We start from the raw sequence: 23,840 nt of genomic DNA, 5'->3' as shown, positions 1-23,840 counted from the left end.
CAGGTGTGCCAGGAAAAATGCAGGCGTGGCTGGCCGAACGCAGGGCGTGTTTGTGACGTCAAATCCGGAACTGAACAGTCTGAAGTGATCGCAAGGTAGGAGTAGGTCTGGAGCTACTCTGAAACTGCACAATTTTTTTTTGTAGCCGCTCTGCGATCCTTGCGATCCTTTCGTTCGCACTTCTGCTAAGCTAAAATACACTCCCAGAGGGCGGCGGCTTAGCGTTTGCACGGCTGCTAAAAACTGCTAGCGAGCTAACAACTCGGAATAACCACCTATGTTCTATTGTATGGTCCGTTTTACTATTAGGAGTACAGCTATATAATGCAATGAGGAGACCATCACCAGGGGAGAGGTGTCTTTTAGCAGATTGTAGACAATGGGCTCCAGATTACTGGGAAAGCAGCAAGTCCAATTTACTCACAATCCCGGAACTGTGTGCCTGTGTAATATGAATGTATTATAAACTGATGAACTTGCTGATTTGCCCATTTCTTGCAGACAACAAAATGAATTCAGAAGCGTTATCAGACCTGCAGGATGACTTGGAAAAGGATAAAACCACCCAGTCCCTGGACCAGCTAAAACTGGCATCATTAGATGACCGGAACTGGCCCTCCGATGATGTACAGGACTACTCCCCATCAGGTGATAGTGGGCTATGGATCTGCCATGTCAGAATCTAAGTGGTTTTGTTCCACCATGATGCATAACTGGCAGCCACATCTAACATTTAAATGAATCCTGTTTTGCTAAACCTTAGAATATACAACACTTTCCCAGAAAAACTATGGGCCGATTTCAGACCTGATCGTAGCAGCAACTTTGCACTGCAGGGGAGGGGAGAGGAGGGAGGGGAGGGGAGGGGAGGGGGAGGGGGAGGGGGGGGGGGGGCAAATATAACATGTGCAGAGAGAGTTAGATTTGGGTGGGGTGTGTTCAAACTGAACTGAAATTTTATATCTGCCCCCCCCTGCAGTGCACATGGCTTTGTCCATCTGCTAACAAATATGCTGCTACAATCAGGTTTGAATTAGGCCCAGTGAGGCAGATGTATTAACCTGGAAAAGGCATAAGGAAGTGATAAACCAATGATATGTGCAAGGTGATAAAGGCACCAGCCAATCAGATCCTAACTGTTAATTTACATATTGGAGCTGATTGGCTGGTACCTTTATCACCTTGCACATATTACTGGTTTATCACTTCCTTATGCCTTCTCCGGGTTAATACATCTGCCCCTATGTCAGGTGAAGGCACTTCGTAGCCAGTAACATCCACAGAATGTTTCCGCGCACCCTATATACTTGTGCAGGACCGTTAATGGTGCTGGGCTTGTAATGTTACAATGCATAGTCTGGTTCTGCTTAAGATTGTGCATTCGAAGAAAGTGGTATATTTGGGTAGTGGTGTTTTTTTGTTTTTGTTTTTTTAAGGATTTATTTTAAATGTGTGTATAGTGTTTGTGTGTCTTTATTTGTTTATACTATTTACAAAGCTCCATTATATATGTTGCAGCTTGTTTGTAAAGCACGCAGTTCCTATTAGGTGTGTTCTGTTTCTGCGTTCCGTGTTTGTGTACCATAGCTGGCCGTAACAGATGATCTCAATACACAGTCTATAAAGAGACGATCTACCATTATTTTGTTTTTCCATTAGTTAACTTAAGTACCTCTTGAAGCATTCATCTGATGCAATGTCCTTTTTACTTAACTGTTGTACAAATCATCTCCTTTTCATTACCCCTAAATGGCAACCACAGGTTCCCAACTCTGTGTTTTATGGGGTGGCAGGGGGAGTGGGAGGTTGGCACTGGGACAACAAAACTCAGAGAAGCGGTCAAAAGTCTATCTGCTCACTACATCACCTGCCAAGGTGGTTGCTTGTGAAACTGCAGAATTATAACTAATGAAAAGCAATTTAAAGAAACTAACCAGAGAGAAGTGAAAAATGTTGCAGATAGCCAGCTGTCAAGCTATGGCTGCAATGAGCCTCAGTCTTTGGTGAGTTATAGACAACATTCCTGAAATTCTGTTGTGTAGATGACTGATATGTTCTTATAAACCAGTAAGTGTCTAATGGACATGGCTAGTTCCTTCACATTCTTTTGGATTTTGTCTTGAGGCTGAAGGCATGGGTCTAAACAGAGAGTGCTAAAGTTTTCCACGTCTGTGGCATTGGCCAAAAATCCATGCAGCCCCTCATTCCCCTTCATCCCAAGGTCTATCCCTAGTACAGAAAGACACACACAGTTGTTCATCAGACACTTACTAAATGTTAGCTAGTAAAATACAGAGCCTTTCTCACCCACCATCCTGTGCAACTGTGTTTGTCAGACTTGCAGCTTAAAATATATCACCAGTACTCTTCATGAACGCTCCCAACAAATTTTCCAGGAAATGGTAACCCTGGATCTCCCACAGCGAGGTCTCAAGCTATCAATCTATATGATAGTTATATCATTCTGTCACCCTGGTCACCACCCCATATGCATTCCCTTTCCTCTTCTGCCCCGTCCCTTCCCTTATCAGCTGAGTCTCTTACATAACTTTATAAGTGCTAGCTATCTCCTTTACCATGGCACCAATATCTGATTGTTGGTGTGACGGCCACTTTTCGTTGCTGCGCCAATTCTGTTTTATGTGAACAAAGTAATAAAAATGTATTTAAAAGAAAAAATAAGTGTCTATACCGACAGCACTCGGCTCAATAGCGGCTGTCATCCTGACAGCGGAGACCAAACTATCCCCCTCACTGTAACTTGCCCACCCCAACTCTACATGGTAATAAGGGGAAGTTGGAGAGGATGGCGTGGTGTTGCATTTAGGTGTAGTGTATCTGTTTTTCCCAAACGTCATTCTTCGCCATTCCATCAAGGCTGCAATCCCACACATAGGGATGATACAATATATAACATACATGCAAACGCTCATGACAATAGACCTCAATGCAAATAAATTCTGAATATAAAAATATCTGCGTGGGACCCCCAGAAATGTTTCAGTGGGATTCTAATATAATGTTAGAGATTGGGAAGTTGATGGTATAATATCCTAATGCCCATCTTCTGTTTTCTATGCAGCTGAAGACTCCAAGGCCTCCCCGGACCCTGTCACTCATCTGCGCTGGAATGACCCTTACTACGACATTGCCCGGCATCAGATTGTTGAAGTGGCTGGTAAGTGTCACCACAGGTTCTAATATGTCTTTGTATGCCAGCCAGGTGCTGATGATGCATTACTCTAAGCATTCTTCCATAGGCCCCTGTGCTGGTGTGGCTGCTCTATTTCCTATCTGAAGTTATCACATTTGGCTCAAGATCTGGGAGCGACTTTTTCCCCAATAACTTTGGTGCTGAGAACTTCTGCCCAATTAATCGCGGTGCTCTATTTTTTCCCCCGGTTTCTACCATTGCTTGGTTGAGGTAGACCTGTAATCTGTATATTATATCACAGTGGTTTCTTTGTGGCTTTGGTTTTTACTAATTACTATGTTGCAAATCTATTTAAAATGTACAGATTTGGAAAATCTAAATACACACTCACTCACTCACTCACTCACTCTTGTATTCCGTATATGGGGCCTAATTCAGATCTGATCGCAGCAGCAAATTTGTTAGCTAATGGGCAAAACCATGTGCACTGCAGGGGAAGGGGCAGATATAACATGTGCAGAGAGAGTTAGATTTGGGTGGGGTGTGTTCAAACTGAAATCTAAATTGCAGTGTAAAAATAAAGCAGCCAGTATTTACCCTGCACAGAAACAATATAACCCACCCAAATCTAACACTCTGCACATGTTGCATCTGCCCCCCCCCCCCCCCCTGCAGTGCACATAGGGGGTTATTCTGACCTGATCGCTCGCTGCAGTTCTTTGCAGCGCAGTGATCAGGTCACAACTGCGCATGTGCTGGTGCCGCAGTGTGCCGGCGCATGGCTGACAGCCGACGGCTGTCGTTGCCTTGCGATCGCCTCTGCCTGATTTACAGGCAGAGGCGGGAGGGGGCGTCACGGTGGCGTTTGGCCGCCGTTTTGTGGGCGCAGTTGGCCGGACCGTGGGAGGGGCGGGCCGCAGCGGCTGCGTGATGTCACACGCAGCCGCTGCGACCCGGGCAGCGACGAGTAGCTCTTGGTCAGCACGCAAAAGCTGCGCTGGCCAGGAGCTACTCCTGAAGCGGCTGCGTGATGTCACACGCAGCCGCTGCGACCCGGGCAGCGACGAGTAGCTCTCGGTCAGCACGCAAAAGCTACGCTGGCCAGGAGCTACTCCTGAAGTGCAGAAGCATCGCCACTGTGCGATACTGTTGTACTTCAGCGACGGTGCAGGGACTGAGATGCAGGGTGGGCTAGCCCTGTGCTGGGTGTCCCCCTGCATGTTTGTGTTCCTGATCGTAGCTGTGCTAAATTTAGCACAGCTACGATCAAGTCGGAATCGCCACCATTGTTTTACCCATCAGGTAACACATAGGTTCTCAAACTCGGTCCTCAGGACCCCACACAGTGCATGTTTTGCAGGTCTCCTCACAGAATCACAAGTGAAATAATTAGCTCCACCTGTGGACCTTTTACAATGTGTCAGTGAGTAATTAATACACCTGTGCACCTGCTGGGTTACCTGCAAAACATGCACTGTGTGGGGTCCTGAGGACCGAGTTTGAGAACCTGTGAGCTAACAAATTTGCTGCTGAGATCAGATCTGAATTAGGCCCATTGTACTGACGTATGATTCTCTTTACAAACACACATAACTCTCTCATAAGTACCCATTAGTCCTAAATTTGAAGATTCTGTAGAAATCAAAGAACACAAGAGAACCACTAGAGACTCTGGGGGTGATTCAGACCTGATCACTGGGCTGCAAACTTTGCTGTCCTGCGTTCAGATAGTCACCGCTTCCAGGGGGAGTTTATATTCCCCGTGCAAGTGTGCGATCCCATGTGTACGCAGCGCTGCAAAAATCCAGTGTGTGCAGTCTGTGTGCAGCCCAGGACTTACTCCTACAGTGCGATGAGAACAGGCTGATCGGGTCCAGGGCTGACATTAGACTCCCTCCCTGACAACGCTTGGACACGCCTGTGTTTTTCCGGACATACCCAGTAAACGGTCAGTGATCAACCACAAACGTCCTCTTCCTGTCAATCACCTTGCGAATGCCCGTGCAATCGGAATTTTAGCACCATCCCGTCAATGACCAGCGATGCCCTTTGTTGCTGTCTGACACACGTGCGCATTGCGTTGCATGCGCAGTGACTATCTGATCTCCCGCTGTGCGATCAGGTCTGAATCGCCCCCTCTATTAGGATTATATACGTCAGGGCTGGCCAAACCAGTCCTCGAGATCTACCAACGGTTCACATTTTCCAGCCCACCTAGCTAGAGCACAGGTGTAGTCATTACTAATTAAGATGTGCTGCATTCATTCCTAACTGACAATTCTACAGGTCTCCAGGAGGCCTGGAAAACATGAACTGTTGGTAGATCTCGAGGACCGGTTTGGCCAGCCCTGATATACGTGCTTAGTATGGAGTTGCGGCTGTAGCGTTGCGCTTCCTGGAACCACAGTCTGCATTTTCTTTCCTCTGTTTATTAAGAATTATTTACATTGCAAATGGCTAAAGGGAACTATTGCAGCTTGTGTTTGTAAAGCACGCAGTTCCTGTTAGGTGTGTTCTGTTTCTGCGTTCCGTGTTTATGTACCCTAGCTGGCCGTAACAGATGATCTCAATAATTCATAGCGAACATTAAATACAGTTAGGTTTTAAAATATTTGCCTTCTTTGTTATTCATTAATTCATAACAACCATTGCAGGCATCTTACGATTTCAGACCCCGACGCAGATGAGCAAAAGTCGCTATGAAGCGATATTTGCACATCTGCGTACGCCGGTACGTGCATGTTTAAGGTTCTAAACGGTGTTCTCTTTAGAATGCAGTTTAAGACCTATAGCGGGGGGTGGGAACGGGGCAACGACAATCCGTTTAAGGGGCGCGGACTGGACAACGCAGGCGCGTGCGGGTCACTGTAGCTGCGTGATGTCACACGCAGCCGCTGCGATCCTTACACATGGCAGGTAGCCGTCTGCCTTCGCAGAGGACAACTCAAAACATGCGAAAGCATCGCTGATGTGGGAGGGGGGTTGGATCTGGCATGCGGGGAGGTCTTGCCGTGTACCCCCCCCCCCCCTGCCCCGCCCCTGCCTGTCAAAGAAATTGATCATAGATGTGCGTTTTTTTGCACTTCTACAGTCAGGTCTGAATTAGGCCCAGTGACCATAATAATCGTACCAGCCTGACAGGCCACATAAATTGTATAGAAATAATCCACTGGCATAATATGACATGATGGTAACAGAGAGGATAGTCCACATTTGTAGAAGTAATAACCTAGAGTTTAGAGAGGATAGATAAAACTATATTATCACTGTATTAGAAGCAGTCTTCACCACCATAATCCTGAAACCCGTTCTGCATTTCCACTCTGTTCAGTGCACAGCATACACCAGTGACTGCTCCAGGTGTCCGGCTGACGTATAACACTGGGTAGTGTGGCAGGTAAAGCTCATGGGTACGGAGGGCTTGTTACAGCATGTCTGCTGAGCAGCCAATTGGAATGTTTACGTCTATTGTATCTTGATGCTCCTGCGAGAGCCTCCGACTAACCAACATCATACTCGGGCATGAGCTGACTCTTTCTGTTGGCCTGCAGCGTGAGATAAGACATTTCTGACATGCCTTGCATAGCATGCCATGTTTGTTGTGCTCAGCCTGAGCAATCTAAGTGTCTACAAGTCTTCATATAAGAGCCTGATGAACAAATGCTGCATTGCTTCCCGTCCTACTGTAGTTCTGCATTTGTCTAGCTATATATATATATATATATATATATATATATATATATATATATATATATATACACACACACACTAGATTTATATTTTAATCTAAACGGCTTGTGGTGGACAAATAATGCAAAGTGTCCTCCACGTCTTTGCAGTGGTGTTTGTTGACAAGTGCTTTTGGCTCTGTTTCCTGTGTAGTTCATCAAGCATACTAAAGGCGCCTATGATAGTAATGCGTAGAAGCATGTGTGTGTATAAATAGGCATGCTGTGACATGTTTGATGCCATTTTACAGTTCTTTTATGAACATACCAGGAGTATTTTGGATATCGTATTGTAGAATATCTGCATACAGTAATGAGGTTTTTGGAATGGTACCCAAGTCTAAACACAGAATGCATTTATGTGCACACAGCCACAAGGTCAATTTATGCAATTTTTTAAAATAATTTTGTGCATGAAACAAAGTTAGTGTTCTCTAGGTGCGTGATGCTGATCAGTCTTGGTCGCACTCAAAACATTTTGGATATCTTGGTTTTGGATCTGGGAGACTCAACTTGGCTCCGACATGTCCGTGTGCAAATTGGGGAAGGGTCCGATTTCTGCTGCACCTTAATGCTGCACAGGACGTTAGTCATTAGGCGGTTAGAGTAGAGATTGAATACACCTAGGCGCTACCACCATAAAACAAAATGACCACATAAAGGGTTATGGAGTATATGTCGGTGATTGTCCAGGTAAATTCTCAATGGCTTTAAATTTTTGCAAGCTGCAATGTCCTCAGCTTTCTTCAGAGTTACATTTCTCTTTATAAGAGTATCATTCGCATATAAAAAAAAAAAGGAAAAAGAAAATATTGCATATAGTGTAATATTTCTTCAAAAGGTCACAATTTATTTTCCAAAAGTAAAATAATGATGAGTTTTTTTTCATCCAATACAAAAGTAGTTTTCCACCATCGATTTAAAATAAAAATTGGAACCATACCGTGCCAAGCTCCCAGCAAGGAGCAATGAAGAGAGCAATCAATGGGAGGTTCCGGAACCCTTCCTTCCTCCCTCCAAACTATTCACCAGCAACCGGACACGGTGTGTTCTTCTCAATTCGTGGATGCAGGTAGATGGATCAGAACGCCGGCTATGCTGATGATACTCTTATAAAGAGAAATTTAACTCTGAAGAAAGCTGAGGACATTGCATCTTGCAAAAATTCAAAGCCATTGAGAATATATCTGGACAATCACGGACATATTCTCCATAACCCTTTATGTGGTAATTTTTGTTTTATGGTGGTAGCGCCTAAGGTGTATTCAACCTCTACTCTAATTGTTTGTATATTGGTGGGTACCACCAGAGTACATCTGGGCAGCTTTTTATCCACTAAGTGCCATTGTCCACTCCATATATATTTCATTCAGTCATTAGGCGGTATCCTGTTAGCCCCGAAGTAATTTTCGGAGAATCAAAATGGGCGGATATCACGATTAATGACAGATGGTCACTATCGTGGTATCCAATTTTAAGGCCGTTTTGATCGGCCGAAATTGGACCCGCGATCACACATGGGATCAGGGACGAGTCTCCGATCCCACATGTAATCGCGGCTGCGGCAGCCCACTTACCATGGGTTATGAATAATTCCCGATAAGAGCTGGCATCTGGGATGGTGCAACGTTCCACATCAGGGCTTAGAAGATAGCACCCTGGCGATCCTATTAGCAGCGGTAATAGGTTACCCCCCCCGCATTAACTACAAGACCACCAGCTTTAAATTAACATACACATTTTATTCTTTAACCTTCCTCCACACCCTCACTTTAGCCCCAACCTGCCAGCTAGCTGAGTGTGCATTACTGTCCAGATATTAATGCCGTCCCTACGGCTTTCCAACCAGACAGGGAGTGGGAGGGATGGTACTTGTGTCCCTATAAGGAACTCTCCCATGGGGTCCTGCAATGGTATGGCCAATGTGTTCTGCATAAGCCGAATTGTGCGCCCTGCACCATTGTGAAATGCCTCCATTGCCTGCTGTGACAAGCTGACAGCACGTTGTAAGGCTCTGTATAACCACTGCCCAGGGAATATGAGCAAATCATTCCAAAAATCATAAATATCCTTCTCGCTAATTAAATAAATTGAACAGCCCAGTCATGTGATAATTCTGACAGAGAATATTGCAACACAGTCTGCAACCTTAGGAGAGAAAACTCGTCAAGCATAACATGAATAATTGTCCCTCGCACCATAATACTTAGCTATCCGTTCGCTTGTTTATGACACTGCTGGTGAATGTGTTGGCAGAATGTGCTGTCATTAGTGGTACAGATGGGTCATAGATAGAGAACGTTCTCTGCTTCTCCCATGTTATAAATAGCTGCCTGTTTTCTCTAGCTCTCCAGGGAGCGCAGATAAGAGTGTGAGTCTGCAGACAGGACTCCAGCCTTCCCTATAAGGAAAGCATAGGCCCTGTCCTTATGAAATGTTTCATTAGTTGCTGTCTCCTTCATGTGCTTTAATGCTGGAGTCAGTCCATGAATTACTATCAGTAGCTGGGGCCACAGCTAGTAACTAAGAACTCCCATTATGTTCCATTAATTATACTGGATTATACTGTATAGTTTGGAGGCTTCTGTACGGCGCCATAACAGTATTTTTGTCTTTTTTTTTTCTTGATTTATGTTCCCTATGTTTTTAGTAAGCAAACAGAAATTGATTCTGTGTCCCAGTTTCTTTCATTTCTAAATATATTGCTTGCTAATGCTGGGCCCATATTCTACCGTGGAACCTATTTTATTGGTTCATCTTGGCTGAAAAGCTATTTGTAGTTCTATTATCAGCAGCTGGTAATAAATGGAAGTAAGGGGAATTTCAGGCTTGTCTAGCTGGTGGCCCGTGTGCCAGGCCCAAGCCATCTAAACTTCCTCATCTAAGATTAACATGGTAATGTGAACTAAGTCAGCTAGAGGCTGTTTTATTGTTTCAGGCAGCATGGTTGGTGTAGTGGTTAGCATCGCTGCCTTACAGCACTGAGGTCTTGGGTTTCCTTCTCAGCAAGGCACAATATGTGTGGAGTTTGTGTGTTCTCCCCACATGTCCATGGGTTTCCTCCCACTATCCAAAAACATACTGGTAGGTTACTTGGCTTGTGACAAAAATGAACCTGTGTGTGTGTGTACATGTGGTAGAGAAAATCTGCTTGGGCAGAGACTGATGTGTATCACCGAAATACTCTGCAAATCGCTAAAGAGAGTAAAACTAACCTTACAAAAATTCTTTCAGTATATAAATGGTAAGAGGCTAAAAAAAGAGAATATAGGACCATTAAAAAGCGAGCTGGGATTCTTGATAAATGACTGCAAAGAAAAACCCAATTTCTCTAATGTCCTAGAGGATGCTGGGACTCCGTAAGGACCATGGGGATAGACGGGCTCCGCAGGAGACATGGGCACTTTAAGAAAGACTTTGACTCTGGGTGTGCACTGGCTCCTCCCTCTATGCCCCTCCTCCAGACCTCAGTTTGATACTGTGCCCAGTGGAGACTGGGTGCATTTCAGTAGCTCTCCTGAGTTTCCTGTAAGAAAGCATTTTTGTTAGGTTTTTTATTTTCAGGGAGCCTGCTGGCAACAGACTCCCTGCATCGAGGGACTGAGGAGAGAGAAAAAAGACCCACTTCTCTGAGTTCAGGGCTCTGTTTCTTATGCTACTGGACACCATTAGCTCCAGAGGGATCGGTACGCAGGTCTCACCCTCGCCGTCCGTCCCAGAGCCGCACCGCCGTCCTCCTCGCAGAGCCGGAAGAAAGAAGCCGGGTGAGTATGTGAGGAAAAGACCCATCTGAGGCGGCAGAAGACACTTGGATCTTCACTGAGGTAACGCACAGCACTGCAGTTGTGCGCCATTGCTCCCCTTCACCTCACACACTCCGGTCACTGTAAGGGTGCAGGGCGCAGGGGGGGGCGCCCTGGGCAGCAATTTAAACCTCTCTTATGGCACAGATGTATATATACATGTACAGCTGGGCACTGTACATGTATAAAAAGAGCCCCCGCCATGTATTGAAAGAATTGAGCGGGACAGAAGCCCGCCGCCGAGGGGGCGGGGCTTCTCCCTCAGCACTCACCAGCGCCTTTTTTTCTCCACAGCACCGCTGAGAGGAAGCTCCCCGGACTCTCCCCTGCTTGACACACGGTGACAGAGGGTTTTAAAGTAGAGGGGGGGGGGGGCACATAATTGGCGCAGATACATAAAACAGTGCTGCTCGGTAAACATTAATTTACTGTGTTATTCCTGGGTCATATAGTGCTGGGGTGTGTGCTGGTATACTCTCTGTCTCTCCAAAGGGCATGGTGGGGAACCTGTCTTCAGAAAAGTGCTTCCCTGTGTATGTGTGGTGTGTCAGTACGTGTGTGTCGACATAGCTGAGGGCTCACCTAAGGAGGAAGGGGAGTTTATGAATGTTAGGTCTCCGTCGGCGGTGCCGACGCCGGACTGGATGGATATGTGGAATGTTTTAAGTGCAAATGTTAATTTATTGCACAAAAGGCTAGACAAAGCCGAAGCTGGGGCACAGTCAGGGAGTCAACCCATGCCTGTCCCTATGTCGCCGGGACCTTTGGGGTCTCAGAAGCGGCCACTATCCCAAATAGTTGACACAGATACCGACTCGGATTCAGACTCCAGTGTCGATTACGATGATACAAAATTACAGCCAAAGGTGGCTAAAAGTAATCGATATATGATTATCGCAATAAAAGATGTGTTGCATATCACTGAGGAACCCCCTGTCCCTGACACGAGGGTACACATGTATAAAGGAAAGAAACCTGAGGTCTCCTTTCCCTCCTCACATGAGCTGAACGAAGTATGTGAAAATGCATGGGAAACTCCAGACAAAAAACTGCAGATTCCCAAAAGGATCCTAACAGCGTATCCTTTCCCGTCGCAGGACAGGATACGGTGGGAATCCTCCCCTAGGGTGGACAAGGCCTTGACGCGCTTATCAAAAAAGATATCGCTTCCATCCCAAGATACGGCTATCCTCAAGGATCCTGCTGACCGCAAGCAGGAGGTTACCCTGAAGTCCATTTACACACATTCTGGTACGTTACTCAGACCGGCTATTGCGTCGGCCTGGGTTTGTAGTGCTGTAGCAGCATAGACAGATTCCTTATCAACGGATATTGAGACTCTTGATAAGGATACCATTTTATTGACCCTAGGGCATATAAAAGATGCGGTCTTGTATATGAGAGATGCTCAAAGAGACATTAGTTTACTGGGTTCCAGGATAAACGCTATGTCTATTTCTGCTAGGCGTGTCTTATGGACCCGACAGTGGACTGGTGGTGCCGACTCCAAGAGACATAGGGAGTTGTTGCCTTACAAGGGTGAGTAATTGTTTGGAGAGGGACTCTCGGACCTCGTCTCCATGGCTACGGCAGGTAAATCAAATTTTTTGCCATATATTCCCTCACAGTCTAAGAAAGCGCCTCATTATCAAATGCAGTCCTTTCGTTCCAATAAAAGCAAGAGAGCACGTGGATCGTGCTTTCTTGCCAGAGGTAAGGGCAGAGTGAAAAAGCTGCATAACACAGCTAGTTCCCAGGAACAGAAGTCCTCCCCGGCCTCTGCAAAATCCACGGCATGACGCTGGGGCTCCCCTGAGGGAGTCAGCTCCTGTGGGGGCACGTCTTCGTCTGTTCAGCCACGTCTGGGTCCACTCACAGGTGGATACATGGGCAATAGAAATAGTTTCCCAGGGTTACAAGCTGGAATTCGAAGAAGTGCCTCCTCGCCGGTTTTTCAAATCGGCCCTACCGAAACAACCCCTGGAAAGGGAGATAGTGTTACATGCGATTCACAAATTGTGTCTTCAACAAGTGGTGGTAGAGGTTCCCCTTCTTCAAAGAGGGCAGGGGTACTACTCAACTCTATTTGTGGTTCCAAAACCGGACGGTTCGGTCAAACCCATTTTAAATTTAAAATCCCTGAACCTTTACTTAAAACGGTTCAAGTTCAAAATGGAATGGCTCAGGGCGGTCATCGCCAGCCTAGAAGGGGAAGATTTTTTGGTATCTCTGGACATAAAGGATGCATACCTGCATGTCCCCATATATCCTCCTCATCAGGCGTACCTGAGATTTGCGGTACAGGATTGTCATTACCAATTTCTCTATCGTCCTAGTGGATGCTGGGGTTCCTGAAAGGACCATGGGGAATAGCGGCTCCGCAGGAGACAGGGCACAAAAAGTAAAGCTTTAGGATCAGGTGGTGTGCACTGGCTCCTCCCCCTATGACCCTCCTCCAAGCCTCAGTTAGGTTTTTGTGCCCGGCCGAGAAGGGTGCAATCTAGGTGGCTCTCCTAAAGAGCTGCTTAGAAAAGTTTAGCTTAGGTTTTTTATTTTACAGTGAGTCCTGCTGGCAACAGGATCACTGCATCGAGGGACTTAGGGGAGAAGAAGTGAACTCACCTGCGTGCAGGATGGATTGGCTTCTTTGGCTACTGGACATTAGCTCCAGAGGGACGATCACAGGTACAGCCTGGATGGTCACCGGAGCCTCGCCGCCGGCCCCCTTGCAGATGCTGAAAAGAGAAGAAGGTCCAGAATCGGCGGCAGAAGACTCCTCAGTCTTCTTAAGGTAGCGCACAGCACTGCAGCTGTGCGCCATTGCTCTCAGCACACTTCACACGGCAGTCACTGAGGGTGCAGGGCGCTGGGGGGGGGCGCCCTGGGCAGCAATGAAAATCCTTTTTTTGGCAAAAAATACCTCACATATAGCCTCCGGGGCTATATGGAGATATTTAACCCCTGCCAGAATCCATTTTTAAGCGGGAGACGAGCCCGCCGACAAGGGGGCGGGGCCTATCTCCTCAGCACACAGCGCCGTTTCCTCACACAGTTCCGCTGGTCAGGAAGGCTCCCAGGCTCTCCCCTGCACTGCACTACAGAAACAGGGTTAAATCAAGAGAGGGGGGGCAAAATTTGGCGAAATTGTGATTTTATAAAAGCAGCTATAAGGGAGCACTTATTATAAGGCTATCCCTGTAAAATATAGCGCTTTGGTGTGTGCTGGCAAACTCTCCCTCTGTCTCCCCAAGGGGCTAGTGGGGTCCTGTCCTCTATCAGAGCATTCCCTGTGTGTGTGTGCTATATGTCGGTACGTGTGTGTCGACATGTATGAGGACGATGTTGGTGAGGAGGCGGAGCAAATTGCCTGTAATGGTGATGTCACTCTCTAGGGAGTCGACACCGGAATGGATGGCTTATTTATGGAATTACGTGATAATGTCAACACGCTGCAAGGTCGGTTGGCGACATGAGACGGCTGGCAAACAAATTAGTACCTGTCCAGGCGTCTCAAACACCGTCAGGGGCGTTAAAACGTCCTTTTACCTCAGTCGGTCGACAAACACAGACACGGACACTGATTTCAGTGTCGACGGTGAAGAAACAAACGTATTTCCCTTTAGGGCCACACGTTACTTGTTAAGGGCAATGAAGGAGGTGTTACATATTTCTGATACTACAAGTACCACAAAAGAGGGTATTATGTGGGATGTGAAAAAACTACCTGTAGTTTTTCCTGAATCAGATAAATTAAATGAAGTGTGTGATGATGCGTGGGTTCCCCCCGATAGAAAATTATTGGCGGTATACCCTTTCCCGCCAGAAGTAGGGCGCGGTGGGAAACACCCCTTAGGGTGGATAAGGCGCTCACACGCTTATCAAAACAAGTGGCGGTACCGTCTATAGATAGGGCCGTCCTCAAGGAGCCAGCTGACAGGAGGCTGGAAAATATCATAAAAAGTATATACACACATACTGGTGTTATACTGCGACCAGCGATCGCCTCAGCCTGGATGTGCAGAGCTGGGGTGGCTTGGTCGGATTCCCTGACTAAAAATATTGATACCCTTGACAGGGACAGTATTTTATTGACTATAGAGCATTTAAAGGATGCATTTCTATATATACGAGATGCACAGAGGGATATTTGCACTCTGGCATCAAGAGTAAGTGCGATGTCCATATCTGCCAGAAGATGTTTATGGACACGACAGTGGTCAGGTGATGCAGATTCCAAACGGCACAAAGGTGTATTGCCGTATAAAGGAAGAGGAGTTATTTGGGGTCGGTCCATCGGACCTGGTGGCCACGGCAACTGCTGGAAAATCCACCGTTTTTACCCTAAGTCACATCTCTGCAGAAAAAGACACCGTCTTTTCAGCCTCAGTCCTTTCGTCCCTATAAGAGTCATATCTGCCCAGGGATAGAGGAAAGGGAAGAAGACTGCAGCAGGCAGCCCATTCCCAGGAACAGAAGCCTTCCACCGCTTCTGCCAAGCTCTCAGCATGACGCTGGGACCGTACAGGACCCCTGGATCCTACAAGTAGTATCCCAGGGGTACAGATTGGAATGTCGAGATGTTTCCCCCTCGCAGGCTCCTGAAGTCTGCTTTACCAAGGTCTCCCTCCGACAAGGAGGCAGTATGGGAAACAATTCACAAGCTGTATTCCCAGCAGGTGATAATCAAATTACCCCTCCTACAACAAGGAAAGGGGTATTATTCCACACTATATTGTGGTACTGAAGCCAGAAGGCTAGGTGAGACCTATTCTAAAAAATTTGAACACTTACAAAGGTTCAAATCAAGATGGAGTCACTCAGAGCAGTGATAACGAACCAGGAAGAAGGGGACTATATAGTGTCCCGGGACATCAGGGATACTTACCTCCATGTCCCAAATTTGCCCTTCTCACTAAGGGTACTTCAGGTTCGTGGTACAGAACTGTCACTATCAGTTTCAGACGCTGCCGTTTGGATTGTCCACGGCACCCCGGGTCTTTACCAAGGTAATGGCCGAAATGATGATTCTTCTTCGAAGAAAAGGCGTCTTAATTATCCCTTACTTGGACGATCTCCTGATAAGGGCAAAGTCCAGGGAACAGTTGGAGGTCGGAGTAGCACTATCTCGGATACTGCTACAACAGCACGGGTGGATTCTAAATATTCCAAAATCGCAGCTGATCCCGACGACACGTCTGCTGTGCCTAGGGATGATTCTGGACACAGTCCAGAAAAAGGTGTTTCTCCCGGAAGAGAAAGCCAGGGAGTTATCCGAGCTAGTCAGGAACCTCCTAAAACCAGGAAAAGTGTCAGTGCATCATTGCACAAGGGTCCTGGTAACAATGGTGGCTTCCTACGAAGCAATTCCATTCGGCAGATTTCACGCAAGAACTTTTCAGTGGGATCTGCTGGACAAATGCTCCGGATCGCATCTTCAGATGCATCAGCGGATAACCCTATATCCAAGGACAAGGGTGTCTCTCCTGTGGTGGTTACAGAGTGCTCATCTTCTAGAGGGCCGCAGATTCGGCATTCAGGATTGGATGCTGGTGACCACGGAGGCCAGCCCGAGAGGCTGGGGAGCAGTCACACAAGGAAAAAATTTCCAGGGAGTGTGATCAAGTCTGGAGACTTTTCTCCACATAAATATACTGGAGCTAAGGGTAATTTTATAATGCTCTAAGCTTAGCAAGACCTCTGCTTCAAGGTCAGCCGGTATTGATCCAGTGGGAAAAACATCACGGCAGTCGCCCACGTAAACAGACAGGGCGGCACAAGAAGCAGGAGGGCAATGGCAAAAACTGCAAGGACTTTTCGCTGGGCGGAAAATCATGTGATAGCACTGTCAGCAGTGTTTCATTCCGGGAATGGAAACTGGGAAGCAGACTTCCTCAGCAGGCACGACCTCCACCCGGGAGAGTGGAAACTTCATCGGGAAGTTTTTCCACATGATTGTGAACCGTTGGGAAATACCAAAGGTGGACATGATGGCGTCCCGTCTGAACAAAAAACGGGACAGGTATTGCGCCAGGTCAAGAGACCCTCAGGCAATAGCTGTGGACGTTCTGGTAACACCGTGGGTGTACCAGTCGGTGTATGTGTTCCCTCCTCTGCTTCTCATACCTAAGGTACTGAGAATTATAAGACGTAGAGGAGTAAGAACTATACTCATGGCTCCGGATTGGCCAAGAAGGACTTGGTACCCGGAACTTCAAGAGATGCTCACAGAGGACTTATGGCCTCTGCCACCAAGAAGGGACTTGCTTCAGCAAGTACCATGTCTGTTCCAAGACTTACCGCAGCTGCGTTTGACGGCATGGCGGTGGAACGCCGGATCCTAAGGGAAAAAGGCATTCCGGAAGAGGTCATTCCTACCCTGGTCAAAGCCAGGAAGGAGGTGACCGCACAACATTATCACCACATGTGGCGAAAATATGTTGCGTGGTGTGAGGCCAGGAAAGCCCCATGAAGAAATTTCAACTCGGTCGATTCCTGCATTTCCTGCAAACAGGAGTGTCTATGGGCCTCAAATTGGGGTCCATTAAGGTTCAAATTTCGGCCCTGTCGATTTTCTTCCAGAAAGAATTGGCTACAGTTCCTGAAGTCCAGAAGTTTGTCAAGGGAGTATTGCATATACAACCCCCTTTTGTGCCTCCAGTGGCACTGTGGGATCTCAACGTAGTTCTGGGATTCCTCAAATCACATTGGTTTAAAACCAGTCAAATCTGTGGATTTGAAGCATCTCACATGAAAAGTGACCATGCTCTTGGCCCTGGCCTGGGCCAGGCGAGTGTCAAATTGGTGGTTTTTTTCTCAAAAAAGCCCATATCTGTTTGTCCATTCGGACAGGGCAGAGCTGCGGACTCGTCCCCAGTTCTCTCCCTAAGGTGGTGTCAGTGTTTCACCTGAACCAGCTTATTGTGGTGCCTTGCGCCTACTAGGGACTTGGAGGACTCCAAGTTGCTAGATGTTGTCAGGGCCCTGAAAATATAGGTTCCAGAACGGCTGGAGTCAGGAAAACTGACTTGCTGTTATCCTGTATGCACCCAATAAACTGGGTGCTCTTGCTTCTAAGCAGACTATTGCTAGTTGGATGTGTAATACAATTCAGCTTGCACATTCTGTGGCAGGCCTGCCACAGCCAAAATATGTAAATGCCCATTCCACAAGGAAGGTGGGCTCATCTTGGGCGGCTGCCCGAGGGGTCTCGGCTTTACAACTTTGCCGAGCGGCTACTTAGTCAGGGGCAAACACGTTTGTAAAATCCTACAAATTTGATACCCTGGCTAAGGAGGACCTGGAGTTCTCTCATTCGGTGCTGCAGAGTCATCCGCACTCTCCCGCCCGTTTGGGAGCTTTGGTATAATCCCCATGGTCCTTTCAGGAACCCCAGCATCCACTAGGACGATAGAGAAAATAAGAATTTACTTACCGATAATTCTATTTCTCGGAGTCCGTAGTGGATGCTGGGCGCCCATCCCAAGTGCGGATTATCTGCAATACTTGTACATAGTTACAAAAATCGGGTTATTATTGTTGTGAGCCATCTTTTCAGAGGCTCCGCTGTTATCATACTGTTAACTGGGTTCAGATCACAGGTTGTACAGTGTGATTGGTGTGGCTGGTATGAGTCTTACCCGGGATTCAAAATCCTTCCTTATTGTGTACGCTCGTCCGGGCACAGTATCCTAACTGAGGCTTGGAGGAGGGTCATAGGGGGAGGAGCCAGTGCACACCACCTGATCCTAAAGCTTTACTTTTTGTGCCCTGTCTCCTGCGGAGCCGCTATTCCCCATGGTCCTTTCAGGAACCCCAGCATCCACTACGGACTCCGAGAAATAGAATTATCGGTAAGTAAATTCTTATTTTCAGACGTTGCCGTTTGGGCTTTCCACGGCCCCGAGAATTTTCACCAAGGTAATGGTGGAAATGATGGCGCTCCTGCGCAAGCAGGGTGTCACAATTATCCCGTACTTGGATGATCTCCTCATAAAAGCGAGATCACGGGAGAAGTTGCTGAACAGCGTATCACTTTCACTGAATGTTTTACAGCGACACGGCTGGATTCTCAATATTCTAAAGTCGCAGCTGAATCCTACAACTCGTCTGCCCTTCTTGGGCATGATTCTGGACACAGACCAGAAAAGGGTTTTTCTTCCGACGGAAAAAGCGCAGGAACTCATGACTCTAGTCATGAACCTGTTGAAACCAAAACAAGTGTCAGTACATCATTGCACTCAAGTTCTGGGAAAAAGATGGTGGTAACATACGAAGCCATTCTATACGGCAGATTCCATGCAAGGACTTTCCAATGGGACCTATTGGACAAATGGTCCAGGTCGCATCTGCAATTGCATCAGCGGGTCACCCTGTCCCCCAGGGCCAGAGTATCTCTCCTGTGGTGGCTAAACAGTGCTCACCTTCTAGAGGGCCGCAGGTTCGGCAGTCAGGACTGGATCCTGGTGACCACGGACGCGAGCCTCCGAGGTTGGGGAGCAGTCACACAGGGAAGAAATTTCCAAGGACTTTGGTCAAGTCAAGAGACTTGTCTTCACATCAACATCCTGGAACTAAGGGCCATATACAACGCCCTACGTCAAGCGGAGATCTTACTTAAGAATCGACCAGTTCTGATCCAGTCAGATAACATCACCGCAGTAGCTCAGGTAAACCGCCAATGCGGCACAAGGAGCAGAGTGGCAATGGCGGAAGCCACCAGAATTCTTCGCTGGGCGGTGAATCATGTAAGCGCTCTGTCAGCAATGTTCATTCTGGGAGTGGACAACTGGGAAGCAGGCTTCCTCAGCAGACACGATCTGCATCTGGAAGAGTGGGGACTTCATCAGGAAGTCTTCGCGCAGATTGCAAGTCGGTGGGGACTACCCCAAATAGACATGATGGCATCCCGTCTCAACAAAAAGCTACAAAGGTATTGCGCCAGGTCAAGAGACCCTCAGGCGGTAGCTGTGGACGCCCTAGTGACACCGTGGGTGTTCCAGTCGGTATATGCGTTTCCTCCTCTTCCTTTCATACCCAAGGTGTTGAGGATAATAAGAAAAAGAAGTGAGAACAATTCTCATTGTTCCAGATTGGCCACGAAGGACCTGGTATCCGGATCTGCAAGAAATGCTCACAGAAGATCCGTGGCCTCTTCCTCTAAGGCAGGACCTGTTACAACAAGGTCCCTGTCTGTTCCAAGACTTACCGCGGCTGCGTTTGACGGCATGGCGGTTGAACGCCGGATCCTAGCGGAAAAAGGTATTCCGGATGAGGTCATTCCTACGCTAATGAAGGCTAGGAAGGACGTGACGTCTAAACATTATCAGCGAATATGGCGAAAATATGTTGCTTGGTGTGAGGCCAGGAATGCTCCTACGGAAGAATTCCATCTAGGCCGTTTTCTTCACTTCCTACAAACTGGAGTGAATTTGGGCCTAAAATTAGGCTCCATTAAAGTTCAGATTTCGGCCTTATCCATTTTCTTTCAAAAGGAATTGGCCTCTTTACCTGAAGTACAGACTTTTGTGAAGGGAGTACTGCATATTCAGCCTCCTTTTGTACCTCCGGTGGCGCCTTGGGACCTTAACGTGGTGTTAAGTTTCCTTAAGTCACATTGGTTTGAACCACTTAAAACAGTTGAAATATCTCACTTGGAAGGTGGTCATGTTGTTAGCCTTGGCTTCGGCGAGGCGAGTTTCGGACTTGGCGGCTTTATCACATAAAAGCCCCTATCTGGTTTTCCATATGGATAGAGCGGAGTTGCGGACCCGTCCTCAATTCCTACCTAAGGTGGTCTCATCCTTTCATATGAACCAACCTATTGTCGTGCCTGTGGCTACACGTGACTTGGAGGATTCCGAGTCCCTTGATGTGGTCAGGGCTTTGAAAATTTACGTGGCCAGAACGGCTAGGATCAGAAAAACAGAAGCACTGTTTGTCCTGTATGCAGCCAACAAGGTTGGCGGCCCTGCTTCAAAGCAGATTATTGCTCGCTGGATCTGTAACACGATTCAGCAGGCGCATTCTACGACAGGATTGCCGTTACCGAAATCAGTTAAGGCCCATTCCACTCCGCACTCTCCCGCCCGTTTGGGAGCTTTGGTATAATCCCCATGGTCCTTACGGAGTCCCAGCATCCTCTAGGACGTTAGAGAAAATAAGATTTTAAACCTACCGGTAAATCTTTTTCTCGTAGTCCGTAGAGGATGCTGGGCGCCCGTCCCAAGTGCGGACTACTTCTGCAAGACTTGTATATAGTTATTGCTTACATAAGGGTTATGTTATAGTTTCATCGGTTTTGGGCCGATGATATGTTCTTCATACTGTTAACTAGATAGTATATCACAAGTTATACGGTTTGATTGGTGTGGCTGGTATGAATCTTGCCCTTGGATTACAAAAATCCTTAGCTTGTACTGTCCGTCTCCTCTGGGCACAGTTTCTCTAACTGAGGTCTGGAGGAGGGGCATAGAGGGAGGAGCCAGTGCACACCCAGAGTCAAAGTCTTTCTTAAAGTGCCCATGTCTCCTGCGGAGCCCATCTATCCCCATGGTCCTTACGGAGACCCAGCATCCTCTACGGACTACGAGAAAAAGATTTACCGGTAGGTTTAAAATCTTATTTTATTGAACACTTTTTTTATCATCAGTGTTTACTAAAGAGGACCAGATGGTAGTATTAGTGAGTAACAATAATAATAGTAAGGATAAAGGCCCGTTGCTTAATACTTATCTGTTTGAGGAAGTAGTCCATGAGCGATAAAAAAAAATAAAAAATTAATAAATCTCCTGGTCAAGATGGACTTCATCCTTGGGTTCTGATGAACCTAAATGCTGAAATAGCAAGGCCACTGTATATGGTTTTCACTGATTAACTTACATCAGGCATGGTACCAAAGGACTGGCGTATAGCCGAGGTAGTCCCATTATTTAAAAAGGGTATTAAACTTCATCCTGGTAACCATAGACCCGTTAGTCTGACATCAATAGTGGGGAAACTTGGAAAGTTTTCTAAGGGATAGCATGCAGGATTACTTGGAGAACTCCCATGCTATTAATAAGAACCAGCATGGTTTTGTGAGAAATAGGTCATGCCAAACTAATTTGATTAGCTTCTGTGAGAAAGTAAGCAACAATCTTAGAGTAATGGGCCCTGCACACATACCGATCTGCCGCCGAGTTGCCCGACGGCGGATACGGCTGACCCGGCGGCGGGGGGGAAGTGACGGGCGGAGTGAAGTTTCTTCACTCCCCTCGTCACCCGGCTCCATAGCACTGCGTGCTAATATGGACAATCTCATCCATATTGGCCTGCATGCTCAAGCGACGGGGCACCAACGATTAACGAGCGTTAATCGTTGGTGCCTACACACAGAATGATATGAACGAGTTCTCGTTCATTTATGAATGAGAACGTTCATATCATTCTGTTTTATCTGCCAGTGTGTAGGGCCCTTAACGCAGTAGATGTGGTCTATCTGGATTTTGCCAAAGCTTTTGACACAGTGCCTCACAGGAGACTGATTTTCCAATTAAGGGAGCTTGGTATAGGAAACACTATTTGTACATGGGTGAGTAATTGGCTTGATAACAGGGAACAGCGAGCGGTGGTTAATGTGATGTTTTCCACCTGGGCAAAAGTAATCAGTGGAATACTGCAGGGTTCTGTGCTGGGGCCACTATTGTTTAACATATTCATAAATGATCAAGGAGAAGGACTAGAAAGCAGTGTAAATTTTTGCAGACGATACTAAAATATGTAGAGTAAACAAGTCGGATGTGTAGTCTCTTCAGAGCGATTTAATTCAACTTGAAGTTTGGGCAACAAAATGGAGCATGAGGTTTAATGTGGAAAAATGTAAAGTTATGCACTTTGGGACTAAGAATAAACAAATGGGGAAAATATAGGGGAAAAAGATTTGGGGTGTTCATTGATAGTCGAATTAGCAGCAGTACACAATGTCAACAAAGGCAAATAAGGTGTTGGCATGTATTAAAAGGGGAATTGAGACAAGGGATGAGAGCGTAATCCTGCCACTGCACAAATCATTGGTACGGACGCATCTTGAGTATTGTGTACAGTTCTGGGCACCACACTATAAAAGAGACATATATTAGAATTTGAAAAGGTTCAGATTAAGTTGTAGGAGACACTGGACAATGAGGAGAGGCTTTCTGGGTTAGACATGTTTACACTAGAAATTAGATCACTAAGAGGAGATATGATTAATATTTACAAATATATAAAAGGGCAATATGCGGAGGTATCAGGTGATTTTCTTTATTAAGAGCCCTCCACACAAAACGCGCGGACACCCGCTAAGGCTTGAAGAGAGGAAATTTCGTACTCAGCGTAGGAAGGGATTCTTAACTGTAAGGGCAATGCGAATATGGAATTCACTGCAAGAGAAGGTTGTAATTGCGGACTATACAAGGATATAGCCTTTAACCAGAATAGAATAGGGAATATAATATAATTCAAGTTGCACTCGATGGACTACTGGTCTTTTTTTCAACCTTCCCAACTATGTTACTATGTAAAGCTCTGTGGAATATTATAACTGTTAAAATAATAATCTTGTGATGACGCAGGATGAGTCCACTTTTGTGTCGTTTTTAGTTAAAGAAAAAATAAGTGTTCAGAGAAATGGATTTAAAAGCAAGTGTTAAAAATACTATTTTCTCATTCATTCTATCTTGCTATACCCTGGGGATGTTCCAATGCTGTTCCTAGGGGAGGGTACTCTCGGATAAAGCTGCAAGCCAATGTTTTTGCTCAAAACTGGCCTCTTTTGCTACAGAAACAGACAATCTTTGGTGGTGTGGATGGATGAACAAGGTTGCAGCTTGGTGCTGCCGTAACATGCCACACTGCCCCGGTGCTCACTGGTCTGGTAGAGCGGGCCGCAATGTGATAAGTCTTTGAAGCCATCTCTGCGACACACCCTTGTCTGATGGTAGCCATAATCCACTGACTGTTTTGTCGCCGGCTAGCTTCTTTTGTGGGCATTGATAAAGGCTGTCTGTCTACCTTAAGGGAGCTGATCTATCGACCTACAAAGCCCTAACCATGTAAGAGGGATGGAGTCTATCTTCCCAAAGTAGATGCAGTCCCAGCGCTTCGATAACAATATTCTGGATAAGATTGTATTTGGAA

The 23,840-nt window shown here is 46.6% G+C and overlaps 1 protein-coding gene across 2 annotated transcripts in view; it reads left to right on the top strand.

Annotated features, from left to right (window-relative positions):
• Positions 1–23,840, top strand: part of ARHGAP1 (Rho GTPase activating protein 1) — a 96,122-nt gene that overhangs the window by 35,701 nt on the left and 36,581 nt on the right. For both annotated transcript variants that reach the window (XM_063944538.1, XM_063944539.1), the window contains exons 2-3: positions 502–648; positions 3,083–3,178. In XM_063944538.1, coding sequence (XP_063800608.1) covers positions 510–648; positions 3,083–3,178 — 235 coding nt within the window. In that variant the 5' untranslated portion in view covers positions 502–509. The remainder of the gene's footprint in view (positions 1–501; positions 649–3,082; positions 3,179–23,840) is intronic.

Source organism: Pseudophryne corroboree, chromosome 11 (assembly GCF_028390025.1).
Source record: "Pseudophryne corroboree isolate aPseCor3 chromosome 11, aPseCor3.hap2, whole genome shotgun sequence".
NCBI lineage: Eukaryota > Metazoa > Chordata > Amphibia > Anura > Myobatrachidae > Pseudophryne > Pseudophryne corroboree.
The sequence above is the reverse complement of the archived record's forward strand: the minus strand, read 5'-3'. Positions and strand labels throughout refer to the sequence as shown.